Consider the following 16,447-nt stretch of genomic DNA (forward strand, 5'->3'; position numbering starts at 1 on the left):
TTCACAGGAATTTTTAAAAGCCAAGTCCATACTGTGAATGTGATTTTCATTATTTTAAAATTTTATTTATTTATTTATTTAATTGAAGGATAGTTGACTTACAATGTGTTAATTACTGCCGTACAGCAAAGTGATTCAGTTATACACATATACACATTCTTTTTTTTTTTCCGGTCATTTTCATTACAATTAAGCAATATAATGTGTAAATCAGCTTAACCACGCCAACATACTGAAATCAAGTGGATGAGCGAGAGTGCCACTCTGCAACCCCGCCCCTCGCTGTGACTCACTCTTCCCTCAGATGCCGACCTCAAGACTAAGTGACAAATGACCACCTGGTGAAAGGACCAAATAAGGGCACCAGAGTCAATCCTGATAGTAAACATTAGCACATCTTGATTTATTTCTTCTGTGAGTGAGTCCACTGGAGCAGTGATTTTTTTTATGTTTTTTTTTTTTCAGTGATGAAAACTATGGAGCGTCTCCACAGAAAAAAATACAAAACGCTTTGCACGTATTTTCAGGGGATGTATTGATAGCTCAAACCTATCTGGCCTCAGATTAAAAATCTTCACTTAAAATTCAAAATAATTTTCTCATTAGTAGAATGGCAGAGGGTTATTAAGTGTTACAAATCTACTTCCGTAAAAATTCATTTATCTCTTTAACAAGCAATGAACAAACTGTGAAGCCTGCTCTTGTTGCATTTACTTTTTGGTAGGAAATCCAGATAAACAAATAACATAGAATCTAGGGGCAGAGTCAAGATGGCAGACTAGGAGGATGCGGAATTCGTGTCTCCGCACAACTAGGGCACCTACAGGAACCGGTGGGGGACCACGGACATCTAAGGGGATGGGAGGAACCCCCAGCGACCGGGTAGGATGTGGGAAGTGGGGGGCAGTGAGGGGGGAGGAGAAGTGGAGGCGGGACAGGACTGGCGCCCCTGAGGGGCGCCTGGGGAAGGGGGAGGGATCCCACACCCGAAGGGGGAAATTGGTGAACCATTAGGAGGGCAGAGGATCAAAAGGGAGAGTACCCAGGTTTCCCTGCCCACCTGGGCCCCCGGGAGCCTGCTGAGATCTGGGCCTGATCTTCTGCCCACCTAGGCCCCCTCCAGCCGCGCGGGTCCTGAGGAAGTGGGAGGGAGGGAAGCGGGAGCAAAAGTAAAGGCTGGATCTATGGGACTGGCACCCCTGGGGGGCGGCTGGGGGAGAGGAGGAGTTCCTACACCCAGTGGGACCTACCCATGGTTAGGGGTCCAGCAGTGATGGGGGAGACCCTGGGGGAGACTGCGGGGGGAGAGGGGGGCACAGAGGAATGGAAGGGAACACGGCCAGCACTTTCCCTGTCCACTTAGGCACCGGAGAGCCTGTTGGGCTCCGGGGCCCAATCCTCTTCCCGGGGAGCCTCCCTCCTGCAGCACAGAGCCCAAGCCCCACCCCTACACCCCACCCAGAGCCCCACCTCTACACTCGGAGACCCCCTCTGAGACCCCCTCCAACACGCCGGGCCTAAACCCCACCCACACACCCTCACCCAAGGCCTTACTCCAAACTCCTGAACCCCACACTCCAGAGGCCCTCCTGGGGAGGTGCTGCCACTCCCCTTCCACGCATGTCCTAAGCAGAGGCCCTGCCCCACAACTGAACGTCACCCTGGCTAGGCCTCACCCCCAAGGCCTTTTCCAGCCGAGTGGGTCCTAAGCCTATGCCCTGCCCCATGCTCAGATGTCACCCCCCCACCCGCCTAGGTCCCACCCTACCCTAAACCCCGCCGCTGCCTAAGTTCCATCCCCACCTAAACTCTTCCCCCATAGCCAAGGCTTTTTTTTTTTTCTTTTCTTCTTTTCTCCTCTTTTAGATTGGGGTTCTGTTTTACCTTATTGATTCATTTATATTTTTACTTTTTCTAATAAATCTTCTATTTTTCTAATTTTATGTTATTCTTTATACTTTGTTATTGTTCTGCTCCTTTTGGCTTGTTCCCCCCCCCCCCACCTTTTTTCTTTTTTCTGTTATGGTTTTATTTTACCTTGTTGCAATTGTTTCAATTATATTTCTATTTTTCCTAATATATTTTTTATCTTTCTAATTTTATTTTGTTTTTTATTCTTTGTTATTGTATTGCTCCTTTTTATTTTTTTATTGTTTTTGGCCATGCCACACGGCTTGTGGGATCTAGGTTCCCAGGCTGAAGGTCGGGCCCAAGCTCCTGTGGTGGGAGCTCTGAGTCCAAACCACTGGACTAACAGAGAACCTCAGACCCCAAGGAATATGAATCGGAGTGAGGCCTCCAGGAGGTCTCATCTAGGCACCAAGACCTGGCTCCACCCGACTGCCTGCAAACTCCAGTGCTGAATGCCTCAGGTCAAACAACCAGTAAGACAGGAATACAGCCCCACCCATCAAAAAAACAAACAAACAAAAAGAAATGACAAAAAAATATGTTACACACAAAGGAGCAAGGTAAAAACCTACAAGACCAAATAAATGAAGACGAAATAGGCAACCTACCTGAAAAAGAATTCAGAGTAATGATAGTAAAGATGATCCAAAATCTCAGAAACAGAATGGAGAAAATACAAGAAACATTCAACAAGGATCTAGAAGAACTAAAGAGCAAACAAACCGTGATGAACAACACAATAACTGAAATTAAAAATACTCTAGAAGGAATCAATAGCAGAATAACTGAGGCAGAAGAACAGATAAGTGAGCTGGAAGATAAAATGGTGGAAATAACTGCCAGGGAGCAGAAGAAAAAAGAATGAAAAGAACTAAGGACAGTCTCAGAGACCTCTGGGACAACATTAAACACACCACCATTCGAATTATAGGGGTCCCAGAAGAAGAAGAGGAAAAGAAAGGGTCTGAGAAAATATCTGAAGAGATTATAGTTGAAAACTTCCCTAACATGGGAAAGGAAATAGTCAATCAACACCAGGAAGCGCAGAGAGTCCTATACAGGATAAACCCAAAGAGAAACACTCCGAGACACATATTAATCAAACTATCAAAAATTAATTACAAAGAAAAATGTTAAAAGCAGCAAGGGAAAAGCAACAAATAACATACAAGGGAATCCCCATAAGGTTAACAGCTGATCTTTCAGCAGAAACTCTGCAAGCCAGAAGGGAGTGGCAGGACATATTTAAAGTGACGAAAGGGAAAAACCTACAAGATTATCCTACCCAGCAAGGATCTCATTCAGATTTGATGGAGAAATCAAAAGCTTTACAGACAAGCAAAAGCTAAGAGGATTCAGCACCACCAAACCAGCTTTACAACAAATGCTAAAGGAACTTTTCTAAGCGGGAAACACAAGAGAAGAAAAAGACGCACAAAAACAAACCCAAATCAATTAAGAAAATGGTAATAGGAACATACATATCGATAATCACCTTGAATGTAAATGGATTAAATGCTCCAACCAAAAGACACAGACTGGCTGAATGGATACAAAAACAAGACGCTTATATATGCTGTCTACAAGAGACACACTTCAGACCTAAGGACACGTACAGACTGAAAGTGAGGGGATGGAAAAAGATATTCCATGCAAATGAAATCAAAAGAAAGCTGGAGTAGCAATACTCACATCAGATAAAATAGACTTTAAAATAAAGACTGTTATAAGAGATAAGGAGGGACACTACATAATTATCAAGGGATTGATCCAAGAAGAAAACATAACAATTATAAATATTTATGCACCCAACATAGGAGGACCTCAGTACATAAGGCAAATGCTAACAACCAAAAAAGGAGAAATCGATAGTAACACAATAAGTGGGGGACTTTAACACCCCACTTACACCAATAGAAAGATCATCCAGACAGAAAATAAATAAGGAAACACAAGCTTTAAGTGACACAACAGACAAGCTAGACTTAATTGATACTTTTAGGACATTCCACCTGAAAGCAGAAGAATACACTTTCTTATCAAGTGCACACGGAACGTTCTCCAGGATAGATCACATTTTGGGTCACAAATCAAACCTTGGAAAATTTAAGAAAACTGAAATTGTATCAAGCATCTTTTCTGACCACAACGCTATGAGATTAGAAATCAATCACAGGAAAAAACAGTAAAAAACACAAACACATGGAGGCTAAACCGTGCGCTGCTAAATAACAAGAAACCACTGAAGAAATAAAAGAGGAAATCAAAAAATACCTAGAAACAAATGACAACGAAAACACAACAATCCAAAACCTATGGGACGCAGCAAAAGCAGTTCTAAGAGGGAAGTTCATAGCAATTCAAGCTCACCTCAGGAAACAAGAAAAATCTCAAATAAACATCTAACCTTACACCTAAAGCAACCAGAAAAAGAAGAACGAAGAAAACCCAAAATTAGTAGAAGGAAAGAAATCATAAAGATCAGAGCAGAAATAAATGAAACAGAAACAAAACAATACCAGAGATCAATAAAACTAAAAGCTGGTTCTTTGAGAAGATAAAAAAAATTGATAAACCTTTAGCCAGACTCATCAAGAAAAAAAGGGAGAGGACGCAAATCAATAAAATCAGAAATGAAAAAGGAGAGGTTAAAACTGATACCACAGAAATACAAAAGATCATAAGAGACTAGTACAAGCAACTATAAGCCAATAAAATGGATAACCTGAAAGAAATGGACAAATTCTTGGAAGAGTACAACCTTCCAAGATAGAACCAGGAAGAACTAGAAAATATAAACAGACCAATCACAGGTAGTGAAATTGAAACTGTAATTAAAAATCTTCCAACAAACAAAAGTCCAGGACAGATGGCTTCATAGGTGAATTCTATCAAACATTTAGAGAAGAATTAACACCTATCCTTCTCAAACTCTTCCAAAAAATTGTGGAGGGAGGAACACTCCCAAACTCGTTCTACGAGGCCACCATCACCCTGATACCAAAACCGGACAAAGATATCACAAAAAAAGAAAATTATAGACCAATATCACTGATGAACACATGCAAAAATCCTCAACAAAATACTAGCAAACAGAATCCAGCAACAGATTAAAAGGATCATACACCATGATCAAGTGGGATTTTTCCCAGGGATGCAAGGATTCTTCAATATATGTAAAACAATCAATGTGATACACCATATTAACAAATTGAAGAATACAAACCATATGATCATCTTAATAGATGCAGAAAAAGCTTTTGACAAAATTCAACACCCATTTATGATGAAAACTCTCCAGAAAATGGGCACAGAGGGAACCTATCTCAACATAATAAAAGCCACATACGACAAACCCACAGCAAACATCATTCTCAATGGTGAAAAACTGAAAGCATTTCCTCTAAGATCAGGAACAAGACAAGGATGTCCACTCTCGCCACTATTATTCAACATTGTATTGGACGTCATAGCCACAGCAATCAGAGAGGAAAAAGAAATAAAAGGAATACAAATTGGAAAAGAAGAAGTAAAACTGTCACTGTTTGCAGATGACATGATACTATACATAGAGAATCCTAAAAATGCCACCAGAAAACTACTAGAACTAATCAATGAATTTGGTAAGGCTGCAGGATACAAAATTAATGCACAGAAATCTCTTGCATTCCTGTACACTAACAACGAAAGATCAGAAAGAGAAATTAAGGAAACAATCCCATTTACCATCACAACAAAAAGAATAAAATACCTAGGAATAAACCTACCTAAGGAGGCAAAAGACCTGTACTCAGAAAACTATAAAACACTGATGAAAGAAATCAAAGATAACATAAACAGATGGAGAGATATACCATGCTCCTGGATTGGAAGAATCAACATTGTGAAAATGACTATACTACTCAAAGCAATCTACAGGTTCAATGCAATCCCTATCAAAGTACCAATGGCATTTTTCACAGAACTAGAACAAGAAATTTTACAATTTGTATGGAAACACAAAAGATCCTAAATAGCCAAAGCAATCTTTGAGAAAGAAAAACAGAGCTGGAGGAATCAGGTTCCCTGACTTCAGACTATACTACAAAGCTACAGTAATCAAGACAGTTTGGTACTGGCACAAATACAGAAATATAGATCAACGCAACACGACAGAAAGCCCACACACATATGGTCACCTTATCTTTGATAAAGGAGGCAAGAATAGAAAATGGAGAAAAAGACAGCCTCTTCAATAAGTGGTGCTGGGAAAACTGGGCAGCTACATGTAAAAGAATGAAATTAGAACACTCATGGACTTCCCTGGTGGCGCAGTGGTTAAGAATCCGCCTGCCAGTGCAGGGGACATGGGTTCAATCCCTGGTCTGGGAAGATCCCACATGCCATGGAGCAACTAAGCCCGTACGCCACAACTACTGAGCCTGTGCTCTACAGCCCACGAGCCACAACTACTGAGCCCGTGTGCCACAACTACTGAAGCCCGCGCGCCTAGAGCCCGTGCTCTGCAAGAGAAGCCACCGTAATGAGAAGCCCTCACACCACGAGGAAGAGTAGCCTCCGCTCACCGCAACTAGAGAAAGCCCGTGTGCAGCAACGAAGACCCAATGCAGCCAAAAAAAAAAAAAAAAAAAGAAAAAAAAGAACACTCCCTAACACCATACACAAAAATAAACTCAAAATGGATTAAAGACCTAAATGTAAGGTCAGACACTATAAAACTCTTAGAGGAAAACATAGGAAGAACACTCTATGACGTAAATCACAGCAAGATCCTTTTTGACCCACCTCCTAGAGTAATGGAAATAAAAACAAAAATAAACAAACGGGACCTAATGAAACTTAAAAGCTTTTGCAGAGCAAAGGAAACTATAAACAAGACAAAAAGACAACCCTCAGAATGGGAGAAATTATTTGCAAACAAAGCAACGGACAAAGGATTAATCTCCAAGATATACAAGCAGCTCATGCAGCTCAATATGAAAAAACAAACAACCCAGTCCAAAAATGGGCGGAAGACCTAAATAGACATTTCTCCAAAGAAGACATACAGATGGCCAACAAACGCATGAAGAGATGTTCAACATCACTAATCATTAGAGAAATGCAAATCAAAACTACAATGAGGTATCACCTCACACTGGTCAGAATGGCCATCATCAAAAAATCTACAAACAATAAATGCTGGAGAGGGTGTGGAGAAAAGGGAACCCTCCTCCACTGTTGGTGGGAATGTAAATGATACAACCACTATGGAGAACAGTATGGAGGTTCCTTAAAAAACTAAAAATAGAACTACCATATGACCCAGCAATCCCACTACTGGGCATATACCCTGAGAAAACCATAATTCAAAAAGAGACACATACCACAATGTTCATTGCAGCACAATATACAATAGCCAGGATATGGAAACAACCTAAATGTCCATCGACAGATGACTGCATAAAGAAGATGTGGCACATGTATACAATGGAATATTACTCAGCCATAAAAAGGAACGAAATTGAGTTATTTGTAGTGAGGTGGATGGACCAACAATCTGTCATACAGAGTGAAGTAACTCAGAAAGAGAAAAACAAATACCGTATGCTAATGCATATATATGGAGTTTTAAAAAGCGGTACTGATGAACCTAGCAGCAGGGCAGGAATACAGACGCAGACGTAGAGAACATACTTGAGGGCACCGGTGGAGGGGGGGGAAGCTGGGATGAAGTGAGAGAGTAGCATTGACATATATACAGTACCAAAAGTAAAATGGATGGCTCTTGGGAAGCTGCATAGCACAGGGAGATCAGCTCAGTGCTTTGTGACGACCTAGAGGGACAGGATAGGGAGGGTGGGAGGGAGGCTCAAGAGGGAGGGGATATGGGGATATATGTATACATACAGTTGATTCACTTTGTACAGCAGAAACTAACACAACACTGTAAAGCATTTATATTCCAATAAAGATGTGAAAAAAAAATAACATAGAATCTAAAATATAACATCAAGCATGGCTAAATGTCAGAAGGAAAAATAAAGCGGGGCAAGGAGAGAGACTGCCCACAGCACCTCACTGTGCACTAAGGGAGAGAAGGAGCAGGTGTGCAGGAGAGCACGTGCACGACAGCTACTCTGCTTCTTCGTAGGCAAGGCAGGGAGGAACTCTCAGGAGGTGACACAGCAGCAGAGACCTGAATGAAATGAGGGCATTAGAAACCTGAGTACCTGGAGGAAGAGCATTCCAGGATGAGGAACAGCAGGGAGAAAGGTCCTGAAGGGAATAGAGTATGTGGTTGGCTTCTATGAGACAGTAAGAAGGCCACTACTGTTATAGCTGAGTGAGTGACCAGAGGAAAGAGTAGAAGGAAAAAAAGGTCAGGAGGGGTACCCAGGGCTAAATCACAAACTAAGGCTAAATACAGCATTACAAGTTAATTCTTTGAGATATCAGCAAGATGAATACTAAGTAATAAAGTTCTAATGATGACAGAGCTAACAAAATGATATCATGATGGGAATTTCATTTAAGTTAAAAACATTTATCAGGGACTTCCTTGGTGGCGCAGTGGTTAAGACTCCGTGCTCCCAATGCAGGAGGCCACGGTTCAATCCCTGGTCAGGGAACTAGATCCCACATGCATGCCGCAAGTAAGGAGCCCTCCTGCTGCAACTAAGACCCAGTGCAACCAAATAAAAAAAAAAAGAAAAAACAAAAAAAACATATATCAAATTTAAAAATATATGTTTCTTCAATTTCTCTAGGCAAATTCATTTTTCTCTTCACTTGGAGATTCAGGGAGTGATTAAATTTTTATGTTATTTTTCTCCCCAAATACCAAACTAATGTATTTCAGATACATTTTTTTAAACTGAAGTATAGTTAATTTACAATGTTGTATTAGTTTCAAGTGTATAGCAAAGTGATTCAGTTATACATATTTATCTATATCTATATATTCATATTCTTTCTCAGATTCTTTTCCATTATAGGTTATTACAACATATTGAGTATAGTTCCTTGTGCTATACAGTAGGTCCTTGTTGTTTATCTATTTTATGTATAGTAGTGTGTATATGTTAATACCAAACTCCTAATTTATCTGCCACCCCTGCCCTGTTACATTTGTACACAGGGTGGTGTAAGAAGGACCAAACCATGACAGAATATACCTTATCATAATACTGCAGCCTGGGGGTGGACACAATCTCCCCATCCTCTGAACGGATCAAGCGATCTAAGAATTCCTCTTTGCCCACTTCAGATGCTGCCTGGCAGAAACATTCCAGAGCCTGGAAAAATAGAAGAATACAAAATGACTTATGATAGACTGTTCCACTTCTAGGTGCTATAAGTCAAGGGTTCTTGTACCAAGGAAAACTAAAAAAGAAATAAAATTATTTAAGATCATTGACTGCATTTGCAGTTTCTGTCATATCTAAATTCTCTGATGCATTATTTAATATTTCCTTTAATTTATCTAACTTTTTAACTTAAATGCTGTTAGTTAAAAAGTAAACTTTAATAAGAAAATTGATGGATAATTGTGATACACCAACTGTAGCAACATGTTAACAATTGTAGAATTTGAGTGGGGGGTATATGATTGTTTAGTATGAAAGTCTTTGAACTTTTCTTTATGTTTGAAAAGCTCCATAACAGGATGTCAAGAAAAAATTAGAAATGTAAACTACCATAATGGGAAGAAAACCAGCATAAAAAAAAGATATAGGACTTCCCAGGTGGTGCAGTGGTTAAGAATCCGCCTGCCAATGCGGGGGACATGGTTTCGAGCCCTGGTCCGGGAAGATCCCACATGCCGCAGAGCAACTAAGCCCGTGCGCCACAACTACTGAGCCTGCGCTCTAGAGCCTGCGAGCCACAACTACTGAGCTTAGAGCCCTTGCTCTGCAACAGGAGAAGCCACTGCAATGAGAAGCCTGTGCACCGCAACGAAGAGCAGCCCCCGCTCGCCACCACTAGAGAAAGCCCACGCAGCAACGAAGACCAAACGCAGCCAAAAATAAATTAAAAAAAAAAAAAAAGATATAATAAAAAGTGTAATTGAGAAATAAATTTTATTTGCAAAAATGCATCCCTAAAAATACCTGCACAGGGGCAGGAGGGTTTTAATGTTTTCTTCTTCATATTTTCCTGTGTCCTAAGTAATCTGCAAAGTACATGAAGCTAAACGGTCCCCACAGGTATATCATGCCCCTTGTTGGCACTATCAGTCTTCTGTATCTTTATCTGGAGGATTCTGTGCCTCCCGTTCTCTCACTTAGGTGGAAGCTAAATGCTCTCCTTGCACTAAGGTTTGCTCATCTTTCAAATGCAGTTTACCTTCTGTCCCTCTCCTGTAACCAGGTAGCACCGTCCCAGCATAAATCGACAGGAACCAACATTGACTTGACACCAGGGATGTAGCAGTTGAATATAATCCTTAAAGGCATAAAAGATGTTTTCTGATTAGAGAATAAATATTCCTTAAGGAGATACTCATTTCCAAGTTCTTCACAGAGGGAGAGAAGATAGTGGTCAATCAACACAAAAAAGTCATATTTCCAGAAATCATCTGGAGATTAAAACCGAATCCTGTTAATCCATTCTTATACTAGGTTATTAGACACTCTAAGAAAGCAAACAGGACTGCAGTAACACTAACACATGTAAACAAACATGCACTTTCCATCTTAGCAATTTTCCAACTTTTGGTATTTACTGGTTCAACTGACTAGATTCCAGTGAAGGATTTATATGAAGACAATGGTATGTTTTCTTACTATAAAGAGATGCAATAAAGAGAACTAACAAAGAAATACTCTATAAAAAATTGTTAGGAATGATACTGCCAAGAGAGAAGTAAAGAAAATCTCTCTGGGGTATGTTTCAGTGTAAATGAGTGTACATTATTGTGGTTCTTACTATCAGCCCAATTAAAATGGAGGAAACATTTACAAAGAAGAAAGTCCCAGAAATCCCAATCTTTACAAGAATGACTGTCCTGAAATGTTCAACAGTACTCACCTGCAATTGTACATACTGACAATTTCCCATCAAACATTCTAGAAAGAGGCAACCAGGATTGCTAGGCCATCTAGTCATTGGTTAAGGAGATTATTTACTGTTTTGGCAAAACTTAAATATATCAATACATGTTAGGCATCAAACTCCATGAAATGGCTTAATTTTTAAAAAGAAGGTAAAGAGGGGCTTCTCTGGTGGCGCAGTGGTTAAGAATCCGCCTGCCAGCGCAGGGGACACGGGTTCGAGCCCTGTTCTGGGAAGATCCCACATACCACGGAGCAACTAAGCCCCTGCACCACAACAACTGAGCCTGCGCTCTAGAGCCCGCGAGCCACAACTACTAAAGTCTACACGCCTAGAGCCCATGCTCTGCAACAAGAGAAGCCACCACAATGAGAAGCCCACGCACCGCAACAAAGAGTAGCCCCCGCTTGCCGCAAGTACAGAAAGCCCGCGCACAGCAATGAAGACCCACTGCAACCAGAAATAACAATTTTTTAAAAATTAATTAATTTGTTAAAAAAAAGGTAAAGGGAAGGTGGCATGGCACACGTCCTTTCTACGTAATTATGTAACTTTAATGTTAGACAAGCATAGTGGAAAGGTTAGATACTAGGAACCTAGTCACCTAGATTAGAGCTCAATTAACAATGGACTAAAGCATGTATTTCATCCCTGGGTGGTCACTTCTAATTCTAGCTAGTATATTGCACAAGCATACTATGCCAGTGGATACACAGTACCTAACACAGCGCCTGGCATACAGAGCCATTCAATAAATATTTGATGAATGTATGTTTTAAAAGAGATCTAGGGCTTCCCTGGTGGCGCAGTGGTTAAGAATCTGCCTGCCAATGCAGGTGACACGGGTTCAAGCCCTGGCCTGGAAGATCCCACATGCCGTGGAGCAACTAAGCCCGTGTGCCACAACTACCGAGCCTGCACTCTGGAGCCCGTGAGCCACAACTACTGAAGCCTGCACACCCTAGAGCCCGTGCTCCACAACAGGAGAAGCCACTGTGATGAGAAGCCCGCGCACCACAACGAAGAGTAGCCCCCACTCATCGCAACGAGAGAAAGCCCGCGTTCAGCAACAAAGACCCAACGAAGAGTAGCAACGAACAGTAGCCCCCGCTCACCGCAACGAGAGAAAGCCCGCGTTCAGCAACAAAGACCCAACGCAGCCAAAAATTAAAAAATAAAATAATAAATAAATTATAAAAAAAAAAAAAGAGAGATCTAGGTATCAAATGTGTGTGCACCAATAAAATCTGGCTCAACTCCTGAGCAAAAAAACAAATTAAAAGAAAATAAAAATTGGGATATCTGAAAATAAATATCATCTCTTGTTGGGGGGATAAGCACCCAACCTCATTAAAAATCTTCATTACACAGGCAGAATATTACTGAATCTTAGACTATTTGGATAAAAGAAACCATTCAACTGGCTTTTAAATGAAAGGATACAAAAGCTGCAATAAATAATTGGTAATTGCAGTAATCATCTCAGGCCAGTTCAACCCAGTCTGGCTTAGAGGTGCCTTTGGTTGAGAGAACAGATGAGATATAATGTGTTTTCTTGCAATTTCTTGGAAGAATAACTCCACAATTGTCTGAGGGCTAGATACTTAAAAATAAAAAGTTTTAACAGTCACCAACTTGTGATAGTAGTATCAATTTTCAATTAAGACAGTCTACCGATTCATTTTATGCCTGTAACAAAGAACATTTTTTATTTCAAATATAAAATGCATCACTGGTGTAATCAATGCCAATATAAATAAAAGCAATCTGTAAACTATGAAGTACTATATAAATGCAATAAAAAAACCACTTAACATTGTAGTCATTCCTTTTCTCTAGAAAGTGTTTCCAGTAAGTACAGTCCTAAGATTCTAAGTTTTATACCAAAACAATAGAAAATAAATTCTCCAGAATGGTTCTCCAGCATGAGAGAGGGCTCCTTTTGAATATTTGCTGATGAAGACAAGATTACAAAAGCTATATGAACTTCGCAAATTAAAAAAAAGATTTTGTTGAATTAATCACTGGAGTGTCAATATACAATGGAAAATATGCAGCAGTGCATATAAACACATGCAATACCCTTCATTTATGTCTGATCTAGGGTTACACCTGCACAAACCTCTTGTCACAACCAGAGGTCTCAGGACACAGCTTGCTTGTACCCTCTCAAAGTGAAAGCACAGCCTAACTGACCTTTCCAAAGCAAAGGTGGCAAAAGACCACTTTAATGAATATGCAATAAATGCCAAACTTGAAATCAAATGCTTACCAAACTTATTTGCCATTAAAGCACCAGAGTCAGTTAGTTCCAGTACTGATAAATGTTGAAGATTAGACTCCCTGTGAGGAAAAGGAAAACAAAAAAACAACAGCTCAATAAATTCTCCTATGCTAAACATTACTTCAACAAGTTAGCCTATCAAGAACACTGTCAATTTTATTAACAAATTACACATGAAAGCTCCACTGAAAGCACAAAAAAATCTGGAAAATGACCCATGGTTTAGATTGTTGCCCATCGTATCATTCAGTGATCCTTCAATGAGAAGCCAGAGCAGAAATTTCTTAAGACCTCCATGCCATGAAAATCTTTCCCTTGCGAGAAAAAACAAAATGGCTTATCTAATTGAAATGTGAGTCTTGTAGGTACATATTGAATTTTCTTTCTTCTTTTGGCTATAAAGAATCTCAGCCTACCCTTAATAACTAGCACATTTTTATGTGTGGTCTAACCTTCCCCATGACCTCATCTTATTATTCTGCCTTCAACAGGATTTGTCTTTGCATTATACATACACGTATATAATAATAAATATATATTTATTATTTTCATTCTTAGAAGTTGCCTTTAACCTTTATAAAATGAAGTATCTGAAAGCTCTGAATTTTAAAGGCATATCACTGCTATAGCATAACTTTAAAATTTTCTTTCAGACAATGGAAAAAATAATTAAGCTCACAATTTATTTCTAAAATAATTAGAACAATGAAACTCACAGTGTGTCAACTGGAACATCAGTTGCCAAGCACTGACTTCCCCACTTAATGAGGTAATAAGATAAGAGTAGGGGAGCTGTTCGATGTAGTAGGTCTTGCTGAGCTTGAAAGAGCTGACCAGCTCCCAAAATCACCTATACAGGGTGGGTGGGTGGGTGGGTGGGTGAGACAGTAAATAGCAATTAGTAATGATAACTCTTAGGTTCAGGTGGAGGTAAAATAAAATAACAAACACAGTTACAAAGGGCATACATAAAAGCAACACACACACATACATAAAAGCAACACACGTATTACATTTTGGGGTAGCAGGCGGCAAAAATATCTACCCATTTAACAGTACAAAATAATAAAAAATAGCTCACCATGTCATGGGAGCTGATGGTGAAAAAGAAAACAACAACAAACAGCTTAACTTTCATTAAATCTGTAGGTTCAGGACTCAAGAAGAGTAACAGGGAAATCTAAGTCCTTTCTTAAGCTTCTGGTCTTGGGTAAAAATAGGTATGACCATTAGAGGAAAATTTTACAAGAATACCAAAAGTTTTAAAAATGTGCATAACTTTGGGACTTCTCTGGCGGTCCAGTGGTTAAGACTCCGCGCTTCCACTGTGGGGTGCACAGGTTCATCGATCCCTGGTCGGGGAACTAAGATCCGTATGCCACGCGGCGTGGCCGAAAAGAAAAAAAAAATGTGCGTTAACTTATGACCAATCAATTCTAGTTCTTAGAATTCATCCTGGAGATATAGTCAAAGGGGTACAGAAAGTTCTATCTATAAGGGGAAAACTGGCAACAACCTGGATGGCCACAGGATTGGTTGAATAAATTAAAATTATAGTAGGTAACTATTAAAAATAATGTTGTATAAAAATACTTAGTAACATGTGAACATGCTGGTGAGATTTGTAAAGAGGAAGAATAAAAACAACCAGATTCCAAAAAATAATATATAGCATATACTAATTTTCTAATAAAATTTAAAAACTATTTGCAGAGAAAAAAAATGGGTGTATAACAAAATGTAAATAGCGGGACTTCCCTGGCCCAGTGGGTAAGACTCCACGCTTCCAATGTAGGGGGCCTGGCTTTGATCCCTGGTTGGGGAACTAGATCCCGCAGGCATGCTGCAACTAAGAGTCCGCATGCAGCAACTAAAAGATCCCGCATGCCTCAACGAAGACCCAGTGCAGCAAAATAAATAAATAAATAAATATTTTTTAAAAAAATGTAATAGTGGTTATCATTGGGTAGAAGATTACAGATGAATTCCCTGGTGGTCCAGTGGTTAGAACTCAGGCTTTCACTGCCAGAGTCTGGGTTCAATCCCTGGTTGGGGAACTAAGATCCTGCAAGCCATGCGGCAAACAAACAAACAAAAATACCCCCCAAAACCTGAAGAGATGGAAGAATCTACAAAGATTAAAAAGAACTTTGTTAGTAAGGGCTGCCCGAAGTGGCAGACTCTCAGGAAAGGTTCCTGTTTCTCCTTGGTGGTCCTAAACAAATCATCTTCCTAAATGTTTTTTCCTTATTTTTACCTGAAATTCTGCCATTAGCAATGTATTTGAGTTAATAAATTCTGATTTAAAAAGTATAAATATCCCTGGGAGCCCCAAAGGCCTTTCAGTTATTTATACATTAACATGAATTAGTTTAATTAGATTGCTTCCTTGTCAGGTTCAGATGAGTGAGATAAATGGGACTTCTGACAGTGGGCAGAAAGGTAATTTTTGAACATAAAACATTCAGTAGCAGGGGAGAAGAGGGCAGTAGTATGGCAACAAGAGTCTGGTGGCCTAAGGGGAATACAATGGAAAAGGATGCAGAGAATGGAGTTAGGAGGACCCTCAAAACAAACTCTATAATCTTAAAACTGCTTAGGGTAAATCCTGTACTGCAGAAAAAGAGAAGTTCTTTTTCTTCTTCTTCCCCTCTCCTCCACACTAAATGGTACCCTGCTATCACATCCAAAGTTGTACTAATAATACTACATTTTGGGAGAGCCACCCTAGGAAATTATCCCACCATTATATATACAAAGGTTAAGAGTAAAACAACCTGCTTCATATATGTTCTTAATCTGTAATTTTAGGTTATCATGTTTACTCATTCTTAATTCAACATGTATTTATAGAGTACCTACTAAGGGCCAAGCATGGGGGATAGAGCAGTGAACAAAGACAGAAGTCTCCGTGCTCTCAGAGCTGACATTCTGCTATGTGCCTGTAGGTCAAGAAGAGGTTTCAGATGTTACAAGCTTTCCCTCAAGTAGTACTTACTGCATCTCCTAGCCTCATTAGTAGCTGCTGTAAGATCAAGAGGTCTCGGCAGATGAGGAAGCGAGTACTGGCAATTTTACACACACTTCTGCACACAATACGCCCTGCTGTGCTACTACCATAGAGCTGGGAAAGATTCATTCGAATATTCAAAGGCTGAGCTGTAATTAAAAAAAAATCAAAACAGTTAAATGTATCACTGTTTTCTCTAAATCAGA

At 39.9% G+C, this 16,447-nt stretch overlaps 1 protein-coding gene across 1 annotated transcript in view; it reads right to left on the bottom strand.

The window, feature by feature from the left end:
• NUP160 (nucleoporin 160) overlaps positions 1–16,447 on the bottom strand; it is a 59,317-nt gene that overhangs the window by 14,577 nt on the left and 28,293 nt on the right. The window contains exons 17-23 of the mRNA XM_068555372.1: positions 16,230–16,390; positions 13,948–14,081; positions 13,220–13,290; positions 12,391–12,550; positions 10,924–10,993; positions 10,240–10,338; positions 9,069–9,188 (exon numbers count right to left, since the gene is read on the bottom strand). Coding sequence (XP_068411473.1) covers positions 9,069–9,188; positions 10,240–10,338; positions 10,924–10,993; positions 12,391–12,550; positions 13,220–13,290; positions 13,948–14,081; positions 16,230–16,390 — 815 coding nt within the window. The remainder of the gene's footprint in view (positions 1–9,068; positions 9,189–10,239; positions 10,339–10,923; positions 10,994–12,390; positions 12,551–13,219; positions 13,291–13,947; positions 14,082–16,229; positions 16,391–16,447) is intronic.

Source organism: Eschrichtius robustus, chromosome 11 (genome assembly GCF_028021215.1).
Source record: "Eschrichtius robustus isolate mEscRob2 chromosome 11, mEscRob2.pri, whole genome shotgun sequence".
In the NCBI taxonomy this organism is placed as follows: Eukaryota; Metazoa; Chordata; class Mammalia; order Artiodactyla; family Eschrichtiidae; genus Eschrichtius; species Eschrichtius robustus.